General features: G+C 44.4%; 1 protein-coding gene across 1 annotated transcript in view; it reads left to right on the top strand.

Moving 5' to 3' along the window:
* MFAP5 (microfibril associated protein 5) overlaps positions 1-10,682 on the top strand; it is a 215,524-nt gene extending 204,842 nt beyond the window's left edge. Inside the window, exons 10-11 of the mRNA XM_085619919.1 lie at positions 3,522-3,595; positions 8,271-10,682. Of these exons, the coding sequence (XP_085476045.1) occupies positions 3,522-3,595; positions 8,271-8,377 (181 nt within the window). The 3' untranslated portion in view covers positions 8,378-10,682. The remainder of the gene's footprint in view (positions 1-3,521; positions 3,596-8,270) is intronic.
* The last annotated feature ends 1,641 nt before the right edge of the window (positions 10,683-12,323 follow it).

The raw sequence follows: 12,323 nt of genomic DNA, 5'->3' as shown, positions 1-12,323 counted from the left end.
AAACTACTGACCCTATTCATGAAGGTGCATTTACACATCTAGATTTACTCATGTGTGAAATTACTCTTGCATCCAGGTGTAAATCTAAACTTCTTTGCTGTTCACCATTTCTGAGTGGAGATGTAGACCTATTTGTAGACTTGCATGTCTCCACCCCTCAACCAAGGGGGTGGAAACTTCTAAGAGTAAATTCATGAGTGCAAAGTTTCTACTAGTAACTTTTCACATGTATGTGGAAAACTCTCCCAACAGGACAGAGACTTTCCTTTAGTAAAGTAGTTGGAAAAGTAATAAACTTTATTATTTCTTGTTTTTTTAAACAGTTTTTGTTAATGAGAAAAAGAAATAGTGCAAATTACAGACAGTCATATTGACGTGTCCTGAGTTAAGAACAAGACATTGGCATCATCTCAGTACATATAACGTATAGAGTATTACATACGATTGCTACCTCCGGGGGAACTTTATTATTTCTTAAAGAAGACTATTAAAAATATTTTGATGCAAAATGAAAATGTAAATGCAAATAAAATTATTTTTATTAACCAAGAACTAACAAAAATAAATGCTCATTAAATAATTTAATAATTAATGTATGTTAAGGCCCCGAGTCACAAAGATAAAGTTAGACTAAAAGTCTAACTCAGACCAAATGACTAACTTTACTACTTTTCGGTTTTCAAAAAGGCAAATTACTACTAGTAACTTTACTACTCGTAATTTTTCTAATATTATCTTTACTAGTAGTACAATTACTAGTTGTCAGTTTACTAGAAGTAAAGTTACTAGTAGTAACTTACCTTTGTGACCCAACCATATGGAAATCAGTCTTGACCCTGCTCCTTATGGGAACAGTCCAACCCGAACTGCCAGGCCAAGTCCTCTCTGGATCGTAAACAAGCATCCTGGGACCGGTTTTGGGGTAAAACCCCTCATCAACCAGGCTAGAATGAGTCCAGTGGCAATGTGTGCAAGGGACCCATGTCGGGGCAGAACCTGGACACTCAGGTCGGACATGGCAAACACAATCAGATGATGGACAGAGTGCTGAAACTTTTCAAACATTCACCCCCAGTCACAGATCTCGGTAGACTTCACCATTGTTCTACTGCTCACTGAGCCACCCCAGTTTGGACACAGCCATATGCAAATTAGTCTTGACCCTGCTCCTCATAGGAACAATTCTGGTCAGATGTGGGTCCCATGCTTGCTACATCATCTGTTTCAAGCTAGCTTGGCTGATGAGGGGTGATACTCTGAAACTGTTCTAGGATGCTTGTTTTCCGTTCCAGAAAGGACCTGGCCTGGCAGTTCGGGCTGGACTGTTCCCATGAGGAACAGGGTCAAGACTGATTTACATATGGCTGGGTCCAAACTGGATTTGCATAGTGATCAAAATAACAATGGATTAAACCAGGATCTGTGACTGGGGGTGAATGTTTGACAATGTTCAGCATTTAGTCCATCATCTTTTTGTGTTGTATTATTGCCCTAAATTGGCAGGGTATGCCCAGACGCGGGTCGCTTGCTCACTTTGTCACTGGATTCAAGCTAGCCTGGCTGATGAGGGTTGGTACCCCGAAACTGATCCTAGAGTGCTTGTTTCTGCTCCAGGGAGGACCTGGCCTGGCAGTGCGGCCTGAACTTTTCTCATGGGGAGCAGGGTCAAGGCGGATTTGCATATGGGTGGATTAAAACTGGAATGGCATGGCGTACAAAATAAGGATGGCTTGGACCCAGATCTGTGACTCGGGGGAATGTTTGACAATGATCAGCATTTTGTCGTTCACCTTTTTGTGTTGCGGTGTTAAATGCCCAGTTTGCCATGTCTGTGTGATGCATTTGGCTGATGGCGATAATTGCATCTACAACTTCACTTTCAAAAATAAATGTATAGTTTTAGTTTTGGCAATGTATAGAGTAATTTTGTTGATTGTGTTTGTGTGAAGGAATGATGGTATCTTTGAGCAAATTCAGAAAAGGGATGAGGTTGGGCCACTGTTAACAGTTTGGTCCTTCCAGTTAGCGCTGGCAAGAGTGGGAAGAGTTGCACTCTAGCAGCTGAGATTAACTCTGCTTCTCAGGGCACGAAGGGAGTCTTCCAGGATGGGAATGGAATGAAAATGTGTTGAACCCCCACAAACTACAGGATTTTAATGGTCAATTCACACCCAGTTCGTATGTGCATATGTAGTTTATAAAAACATTTATACATGGGTAATGGGTGTGAGCGACAGCTTCCAGGGAGTATATCTGGAATTATTTGAAAACTGCAATAAATCACAAACTTGCACCCAGATGTCGGCACAATGTGTGCCTTGCTGGTCTTATGCAGCAATTTGTAGTTGACGCATAACCCCTGTGAGCCATTTTACCAGGACTGCAACATATAATGTACTTGTTAAGTAAGACGTGTTGTACGAAACCCATGAACACACTGAGTTATCTTAGATGGAATGCAAGGTTGTGACCTGATAGTTACATACAATAGCCTGCAGCAGTCACATTCATCCTGTACCATTTTTTGGGATAGGTAAATCTCCTACCAGAGAACACACAGTGGACCCTCTGAAGCAATGTGGCCCTGTCCTGTCTTAGCAATACTATACTCTGAGAAATACTTGTTACATATGGGGCGCGATTATAAGTCGCTGAAGCTATATTCCTTCATACGATAACCCTCCATCCAATCACAACTGGCCTGATGTTCCACATCTGGAGTTTTGGAATGCAGAAGCAAGAGGCCCCATTGTTGAGAGCAGGTGGTAAATGGGAGAGTAATTTTCCACAGAATGGGGAATCCATATGCGGAGAAGAGCCTGATAATTCGGGGTCTTATTGTTGTTGTCCATTTCGGGGACAAATTATCATAACTGAATGTTGTAGTGTTGCAAAAACCATCAGGAATCAGTGATTCCTGACCAGGACATTTCGGCAGCCCTGCGCTGTGCAACACATAATCGAATCCAAAAACGACAGCCGCAGGCGCCATAACTCACTACACTATATTTGCAGTCAGTGAATGACAAAATAATCTTGAACAGCTTTATAATCACAATTGTCCTTATCAATTTCTTTTTGTGGCAGATTTTCTAACAAGAATGAATATGTACTGTTAGACAATATGCTGACTTTAGCTAAGCCTGCTCTTCATGAATCCTGAGTCCATCCCATTCTGCTCCCACCCTCCAGTTCGAATTACATTTTTGACACCCTGCAACGCCAGGGGTAGACAATGGACCACATATTAGACTTTATCCTAGGGGGCTCACATACATCACTCTAATGTCTCTTCTACTGTGTTCTAAGACCTCTACTTAAGGGCATTGGGATAATATTTTGGACTTTTTGTTAGCAAATGTACTTTTTTCTCTTGTACCTTTCTAACATCCCTTTTTTCTGTCTCTTTCTGTATATTTTTCGCACTCCGCCCCGATCGCTATACATCATCTCTTGTTCGACTGCTAATGGTATCGCGTGGATCGCACACTGTCGACCACTCCTGGTTACACGCGGAGCAGTGTCCGGCGCGTTTATATGCTCAACAATGAGATCTGCTCCCGGACCATGTGCAAAGAAGATGAAGTCATGCAAGGTAGGAGCCTCCCTTCCTGGCTTCAGACCACCACTAATCTGTGTATGGATCCTGTGTGGGGCTTGGAGGAAAGAGGAAGGGGTCAACTGATGGTCAGGGGAGCAGGAGAAAGGGGATAAGAAATGATCAGAGAGGAGGAAAGATGAATGGGATACTGGGGAGGTGGGAGGAAAGAGGCAGAAAGGAAGAACAGCAGGGAGGAAGAAGGAATTGAAACTTGACATTTACCCCTTAGAAAGCCAGAGCTTTCTGAATGTCAGCCAACTGAGGGTTTGAAATTTAAAAACACTACGCAAATAAAAAAACAAGAAGAAAGATGCACTGGTAAAGAAAAGCAAATAAACTAGGCACAGGCACAACTCATAAAATGAAATATAGATTTATGCGAGACTGATACATTAATAATGCCATGCTAGTCTGGTTTTACTTGCACTTGAGGAAAATCTTCGGTGTCAGGAATGAAGTGAAGAAGAACCTGAGACTTTCATAAACTTCTTAAAACTCTCCTTGAACCTCAGTGATTTGGAACTAGTGATCAGGTTGTCCTTGTCCAAACAATTCTACTTTTAACGCAAAGGTAAATTATTCAAAGATCCAAAGCAAGGCTTTATGGATATTTTAAAGTATAAAAATACAAACAAATCTAAAAAAAATGAGCCAGGAATTCAACGACTCCCATGGGTGGCATGACACTTGAAGTGTATTGTCCCTATTTGAAGAGTGTAAAGTATTCTTCTACTGTTGGAAGCCAATTGTATTCCTTTCAGTTTCTCCCTGGCTCCTCTCTGCTCCCTCTACCTAGATAAGGATTCTTAGAATTGTTAGTGGCTGCTCTGTCTTCTGTCTTCTGCCTTCCTTTCAGGACTGCATCACATACGTCAAAAGGAGGATCCTGCCTGCCACCTCACCCAACTATTGACTTCCTTTTTTTGTCACAGAACTCATTTACTGACAAAAGTCTAGACAGGGAAGAAGTTAAATGACTTCGAAAGCCTTTAATATTCAATTTTATGTCTTCCTCTTATGTGATCCTGTGACTGAGGGTGAACAGACAGGAGCTGGTCAAGGAGATCACACATGGAGGGCTGTATAAATTTGTTGTTGGACTTTACACAGCTGGAAAGTCCCACAGCATACCTTTTTTCCCTGTGGTTTTCCGGCAGTCGACTTCCTTTGCGCTCAAATCTCGTGGAGGTCTACATCAAGTGACCGACTGTTTTGGGAAACGGGTGCACAGTGATATAGGCAACCTGCCACCCAGAAACAGAGACAGGATTGAATCTGTGGCCATGTTGTGGTCCATTGCATTTATTGATCTTATGTGCACTGCCTCACCTCATGTGCCCCATTCCTCAGTTATGTTATGTTATGTTATATTAAATGTATTTTATATAGCGCAAAAATCCCCTTCAGGCCTCTAAGCGCTTTTATAGAGAGTGACCAGGATCACTGACGGCAACTGGTAACACAAGGCAGCAGAGTTACACTGTGACTAATGTCTCCTTAAATAGGAGCGTTTTAAGTTGTTTCCTAAATGTGAGGAGGACCGGTTCCCTACGAAGGTACTCAGGTAGATTGTTCCAAATTTGTGGAAACATGACAGAGAACGCTCTGCCCCCTTTGTATTTGGTAATATATCGGGGAAGGACTAGACAGTAGGCCTCAGATGATCGCAGTGTCCGGCCAGGAACATAGTTCTCCAGGCGTTCTTTTATTTACACTGGTGCTTGGTCGTAGATTTCTTTGTGGGCAATACAGAGGCCTTTAAATTGAGCTCTCTGTCTGACAGGAAGCCAATGCAATTTGTGTAGAAGAGGAGTAGCGCGAATCCTTCTGGGAAGTCTAAAAATGAGCCTGGCCGTATCATTCTGAAATACATGCAGTCTCTTAATAAGTTTCTGGGGAAGGCCAATATAAAGGGCATTCCCATAATCTAGCCTAGAGATGATAGTGTGGGATGCAATTGCCTGTAGTGAGACCATTGACAGAAGGGGGGCAAGTTTCCGCAGCTGCCTCATCAACCCTATACAGGTTCCCACCACCGTGGCGACCTGGCTGGACATGGACAACTCTGAATCAATTTTTATACCCAGGCTTTTTACAACCGGGACTGGTATGGGTGCAGTGCCCAGTTCCGGTGGTCAGAAAAGGTCACACCAAGGGCTGTTTTTTGTGGGGATGACGAGCACTTCAGTCTTGTCAGGATTTATTTTCAGAGAATTGTCCGTCATCCAATTCACTGTGAATCTGAGTAGCTTTTGCGTCGATTCCTGGGCCTGACTAGAGTTATTAATCTGGATGTGGAGTTGAGTATCATCAATTGAAGACCCGGCAATCCATGTGAGCCAGGGTCTCCACCAGGGGTTGCAAGTAGATATTAAAGAGGAGTGGGGACAATGTGGAGCCCTGGGGTACGCCGCAAGTAAGAGTGCCCTTAGCCGATGGATGCTCACCCAACTGAACCCTCTGCGTCCGGTCTGATAGAAACGATTCTAGCCATTGATGTGCTAGCCTGCTGATGTCCAGGTCTAAAAGATGTGACAGCAGCTTTTTATGGCTGACCGTATCGAATGCCGCTGATAGATCTAAGAAGCTGCTTTTTCAGACTATGGCTGTTTGAGAGCTGGGTATACAAAACTGCCAAGGTTTCAGATTGCCATGTGTGACATTTTCTTAATTTCAGTGTAATTATGAGTGACATTTCAAGGACTATAAGTGACACTTTCTTGTGAGAGAAATCAAGCAATGAGGACATGCAAAACCTATAAATATCAGAAATTATACCCATTTGAGCAATGAGAAACTCTAAGAAGATCTTAAAACTGCTTCAAAGCACCAGAAATGGAAGGGTACTTAGAAAGTAAAGGGGTGGCATGGGGCATGCTGAGTGGAAAAGAAACATTCAACCTCCCTGGTGGAAAGACTGAGCAGCATGGACAATGCATATGACCTAGAGTGCCTGCTTCTAAGCACTATCATCAGACACAAAAGAAAGACCAGAGTCTGGGAGGAGGAAATCAGAGTTATAGAAATTATGACAGTGCTGTGATCAGTCTGAGCTAGCAGAAACTTGAGCTCACGGCTGCCCACCCATGCCGTGGTGATGGAAATAAAGAGTGTGGTGGAGAGGTTTGGATGCTTGTAACCCCTGAGAGTATGTGGTGGAGGAAAATGAGAAAAAGGGGGCGGGCTGTCAAACTACAGAGTCTTTGTGGTTGTTTCAAGTGGGCTGGAGAGATTTGTGTGCTCTGAGATGTGTGAACAGATTCATGTGATCCCAGGCGTGCACAATTCCGGATTCCTGTAAATGTAAAGCGACCCCGGGCTGTTTGTAGAGTTGTACACAATGATTTCTGCCGAGCACCTGCCCAGTACGAGTACAGATGTGAGCATTAAAGGAATTGAGGACATTCCCTGAACTTCACTCAGACTTACCTTGGGTCTCAAAGAACTGGCTAGTCATTTCAAGGTTAAGAGCCAGATGCTCTATTTACTGGTCGCAAAATAGTGGTTGCAGTTTATGACCAGTAATTTTGAGACCAGTAAATATTTTTACAAACTAACCTATGTATTATTAGGTGGGCTTGCAAAAAACAGCATTGGATGGAGTTCCATTCTGACCTACCTTATTAGTATTCGTTAGATAGATTGGAAAATTGCAATTCACAATCACAGGACTAGTGGCCTGCAAGGTATGATTTATTTGTAATAAAGTAATTGTTTTAATGAAGTTCGTTTTCCCGCAAATACACGGGGATGCATTTAACGTTAAGAAATAATTATTTCTTTTTCTAAAGTTTGTTTAAAAGTTGGCAGTGGCCACGTGGACTACTGCCTACTCCCAAACAAACCTTTTTTTTCATTCACAAAGGGGCACCCAAAGAATCCCTTTCCCTTTGCAAATTGGTTACCACCTCCTTTGATATGTCAGTAAAGTTTTCCATGGTTTGCAAACGGATTAGAGTTGCAATATACTGATACATAAGGTACCAATTCGGTTTTTAGAAAGGACGTCTATAGTACAACCTTTCCCGAAACAGAAACTGTATCCATTTGGAATCCCATTTTAGGAGTCGGAAAAATTGGAGTAGTACATTGGAAAAGCCATTTTAACAGTTGCAAAAGTCGAATCAGAATGCTTAGCACGTGCGGCCCTAAATTCCCGAACGCCACTGCTTCCACCTAGCGCCCTGGTGACATTTTAGTTTCTAGGCTGTCTATATAAGGGAATGCAAAGTGAGTTTGTGTTACAAACAAGTGCAATGAGCCATTGTCATCAGTGGTGTAGCTAAACCTTTGTTCACCAGTGGCGGTCCCTGCGTGTGCCGCACCGCGGTAGCTCCATGTAAGGGGGGTGCTAGTGATTCCAGCGTTTGCTGCCCCGCGACAGCACAGGTAAGAGCGGGGAGGTAAGCTTCCCCCAAAACGCGTGCTGCCCGAGGTGGACCGCTCCTCCCCCTTGCTACGCCACTGATTGTCATTCTTCTCTCTGTCAATCATTCCTCCTTTATCTCTCCCCACTCATCCACATTTCTTTTCCCGCCTTCCTGACTCCTCTGTTTTACGCTTTTCTTTTTTCTCACATACGTCTCTTTCTCCTCTCTTGGTAACTTACCTTTCTTCTCTCGAGCCATTCTCTTCCCGCCTCCAGTAAATACATTTCTCTCATTTCCAGAGGAGCGCTGCCGCCAGCAAATCGGACTCCCACCTCGACGTTCCGCCAGGTCCCACCGCCCCTTCAAGTGGCTGCACTACGGCGTCAGGGAGCATGGAGTTCTGTGAGCTGTCCTCTCGGCTTTGCAGGATGAGGAGGACGCAGTGACACAAGCCGACGATTTTTGGGGGGACAGCCCCCGACTGAAATGCCTATATATCTTATGTAATCAATTTCAGGTGTTACCTCATCAGGGGTATATATCAAATAATAGAATCGAATAGGTGAGGGTTGCATGGAAAGCTCAGCTACTACCACTGGCGGGCTCTTAGGTGCTTTACAGGTGTGTCTGATTGCTCATCCAGGACCTCAACATATGCCATACACAGAGTAGCCGCACAAGTATAGCTCTTCTCGGTTCTCTGTGCTTTCCGAGAAAAACTCGCCTGATGAATCCTGCCCTTGAGTGCAATGGGGCAGGTTCAAGAGTTCAAGCTGAGACTTTAAATGGCAGGGACGGTCAGGTAGTGAGTACCTGCACTTCTTTAATTTGAAAGGGAGAGTACCTGCACTTCTTTAATTTGAAAGGGAGAGTACCTGCACTTCTTTAATTTTTAAGGGAGAATACCTGCACCTTTCAGCACTGCTGCACTACACTTAATGGGAGAGTACCGGCACTTCTCTGGAGCAAACAGGGACTCTAAATAGTGAGAAGTTGCTCTGCCATATTTCCATTTGAAGCACAGAAGCTGACAAATAACTTTCAGTACAAAAATGAATTCTTCTCACTGTTTCTCTTCTTGACCACCAACTTCGACTGTACCCGTTGCCCTTTTTTCTGGAGGAAGCCATGCTCTTGGCCCATTGCAAAATTCCCCTTATCTTCTTTACCTTATGTTCTTCTTATACCCACATTATGGGCTTCATTGTAATTATGTGTTTCTGCCTGTATCGAAATTCTTAGGGGCTTATTTATGAGCCACTTGTGACACTTTTGCGCCGCCATTGCATCACTTTCTATGACTCAGTGGCGGCATAAATAATGCACCACGTTGCGCCATATTTACAAAGTGGCACATCTAGGCAGATGCGTCAGTTTGTGAACCCCTCTGCCACATTATACCTGCGTCAGGTATAATGTATGTTGGGTGGACGTTCCCCCGCAAGAAAGGGTCGTAGAAGTGACGCAGTGAAATCTATCAGATTGCACTGTGCCACTTTTACGACACCACTGCGTCAAAACCTTACGCCTGCCTCCTAGCAGGCGTGTGGGTGACAGTGCAATAGGTGTTGGCCTCCCCCCTTCATTGCTGGAGTTGCGTCATGCTTACCACACAACTCCAACAATGCGTGAGGTTTGCAGTGACAGATACGTCAAGATTCCTGACGCATCTGTCAATCCTTGCGACATGCAGCGCTGTAAAGTAAATACAGCACATCCATGGTGTCCAAAGGAGGGCGTAGTGAAAAGTGCTGCATTGCTGTTTTATCGCAGCGATGCAACACTTTTCATAAATGAGGCCTTAAATTGCAAGTTAAAATCACACTGCTGGTTTTTTTTTCCCATGCAGTTTTGAACATGAAAAACCTGCTGCAATGTGCATGGCAAAAAATGCCTGGAAAGAAATCAAAACAAGCAAAAAACATGCATTCTTAATGTTAATGCCCGTTCCTTAGGGGATTATTTTTAATTTTGCTGTAACTCTGCACATCGAAAATACAAACTCCTGCAGGCACTGATCATTCTTGGGACAGGAATACTGGTGTAACCCCCCCCCCCCCTCCCTCTAAAAGAGAGGAGGTTCAGGTGTTGTTCTCCTCTGCACCCATCCCTGTTCTTTCTTCTTGTTTAGTTTGCTGATAGACATAGTAACCAGACACATTTGTTTTGTTTTCCTTTTCATTTAACTTTTTAATCCTTCAATTCCGGTATCTGTAGGCATTATAAGTAGTATTCTGACTTTGTTTTTGCCTGGATCTGGGTTACTTGATACTGGGTTAAATGTATGTTTTTTAAACTGTTGTGACTGTGTGAATTGTTTTTTGTCAGTTTTACATTTCTCAGGGTTGGAGAATCTCCAGCCTGGCTCATCAGACTCATTTCCTCTGGCCTGGATTTGTAACATCAGCAGTGATGCCCCTGTCCCTTCAGCACAGAGGCTGCTGGAGGTCTCAAGCCCACTTCCGGCCCCCAGCACTAGCAGATAAGGCTGGCACACACTGGTGCCACACAGAAGTCTTTGAGGTGCTGAAGGGAGAGTTAAACAAGAGCAGCCTTGTGTAACCTCACTATCTTCAAAGCTGATGGTGCTAAATCCGGATACCTTCACCCATTCCACTGCACATGATGGGGAAATAAGCTAACACCTTTGTGTGAAGATACATAGGAAAACTGTGTCTAAAAATACATAATAAAATATGTTTTACAAAATATTTATGCAGAGATTTCTTTCGGCGTAGTTCGTAATTCAGCTCCGAGCATTTCGCCAGATTTAATGAACTATATGTATGTATTAAGATCAGGCGATGTTTCTGTTCTGTCTTTTGCCTTTTATTTTGCTCTCCCTCCTTTACCTTTTGTATTCAGGGGCACACAACAGATCAGGTATAAGAAAAGTAAAATCCCTATGTAATCCTATGTATCCTACTTCCTTGCTGCAGCGTTTGTGAATGGCAGTGGCAGGGTTGGATTGGGAGGCAAAAAGGGCCTGGCACCATAAAAAAAAGATGCCCACATTTGCTTCACTGAGATAAAAACAAATTCAAATGCTGCCTGGACTCTTAGCGCACAGATTAGTTCACACTGGTGAACCACACCGGAATATAAGTGAGGCCATTTCTGCTCAGGCTCTCTGCCCCTCCCCAATCTGCTTACATTAACCTCTTCAGTGCCCATGACGAGATAGTCTCGTCATGGAGCACGGTTGCGCTGTGCCCTTGACGAGACTATCACGTCATGAACCCCGCCCGCTAATGCAACGCCCGGCACAGAGCGGGGAAAGGGCGGGGCACTGAAGGGGTTAATGGGCTGGCCCACAAACTGGGAATGACTCCTCCTCCCCCTTGGTAAAAAGGAGGTCAAAGAGGCCCAACTGCCCAGCCACGGTTTGTGCAGGGAACAGCGGTGGGGGGATTTCGAGGGACGATGCAGAGGGAAAATTGATTATTTAATTTCCCCTCGGTATCGTCTCTCAAAACCCCCCACGCGAACCCACCACCCCACCGCTGTTACCTGCATGGACCGCAGCTGCATCTGCCTCCTGTAAGGCTGCTTAGGACCCCCCTGTGCCGCTGGCAGCATCTGAACAGCACAGACACGGCCCAAATGGGCCTCCATGCCAGGCGCGGCTCCTCGAGGGAGTGCTGTGGGGCGGTGTGGTGGGGGAGGGGGAGGGGCAGGGTGGGGGGTAGTAAACTCCGGCATACGGCCGACCGGAGTTAGGTACATAAATAAAGAAATAAAATGAATTACATTGCGCGCACTGCATCGCCATTTGCGTTGCAGCACGCACAATGTAATTCGTTTTATTTATTTATTTATGCACTTAACTCCGGTCAGTCGTATGCCGGAGTTTACTACCCCCCACCCTGCCCCTCCCCCGCCCCGCCCCACCGCACACCCACTAGGAGCCGCGACTGCTCCATGCATGCTCAGAAAAGCGGCCCACACCCGCGACTCAGATAACAGCACATTGCCCGACTTCATGCTTTACCAATCCGACCTTGGGCAGTGGTATTACATTTCTATGGTAAAAGATTGTACCCTGAACATTTTTTAGACAGGACCTGGTTAAATGCTTGTTGCCATAGGTTCATCCTTCGTTCCTCTAACTTGCACATTCTTAGGCCAGGTGTTCTCACTCTTGCTGAGGATTGTGTAGCAAGCCAAATTATGCTTCATCGATTGATTAGTGAGATGGCTGGAAGGCTTCTATTCGTTAATAAAAAACATATACTGTACAGTAAATGAAACACCCTCCATGGCAATATATGAATGGTAAATAACAGTTTGAGCAACACAACTCTCCCCTCATAAGTTGTGCAGAGTAGCATGATATGCTGAGGTGCTCAAAC

This window comes from Triturus cristatus, chromosome 7, assembly GCF_964204655.1.
Source record: "Triturus cristatus chromosome 7, aTriCri1.1, whole genome shotgun sequence".
Lineage (NCBI taxonomy): Eukaryota > Metazoa > Chordata > Amphibia > Caudata > Salamandridae > Triturus > Triturus cristatus.
This window is presented reverse-complemented; position numbering and strand designations above follow the sequence as displayed.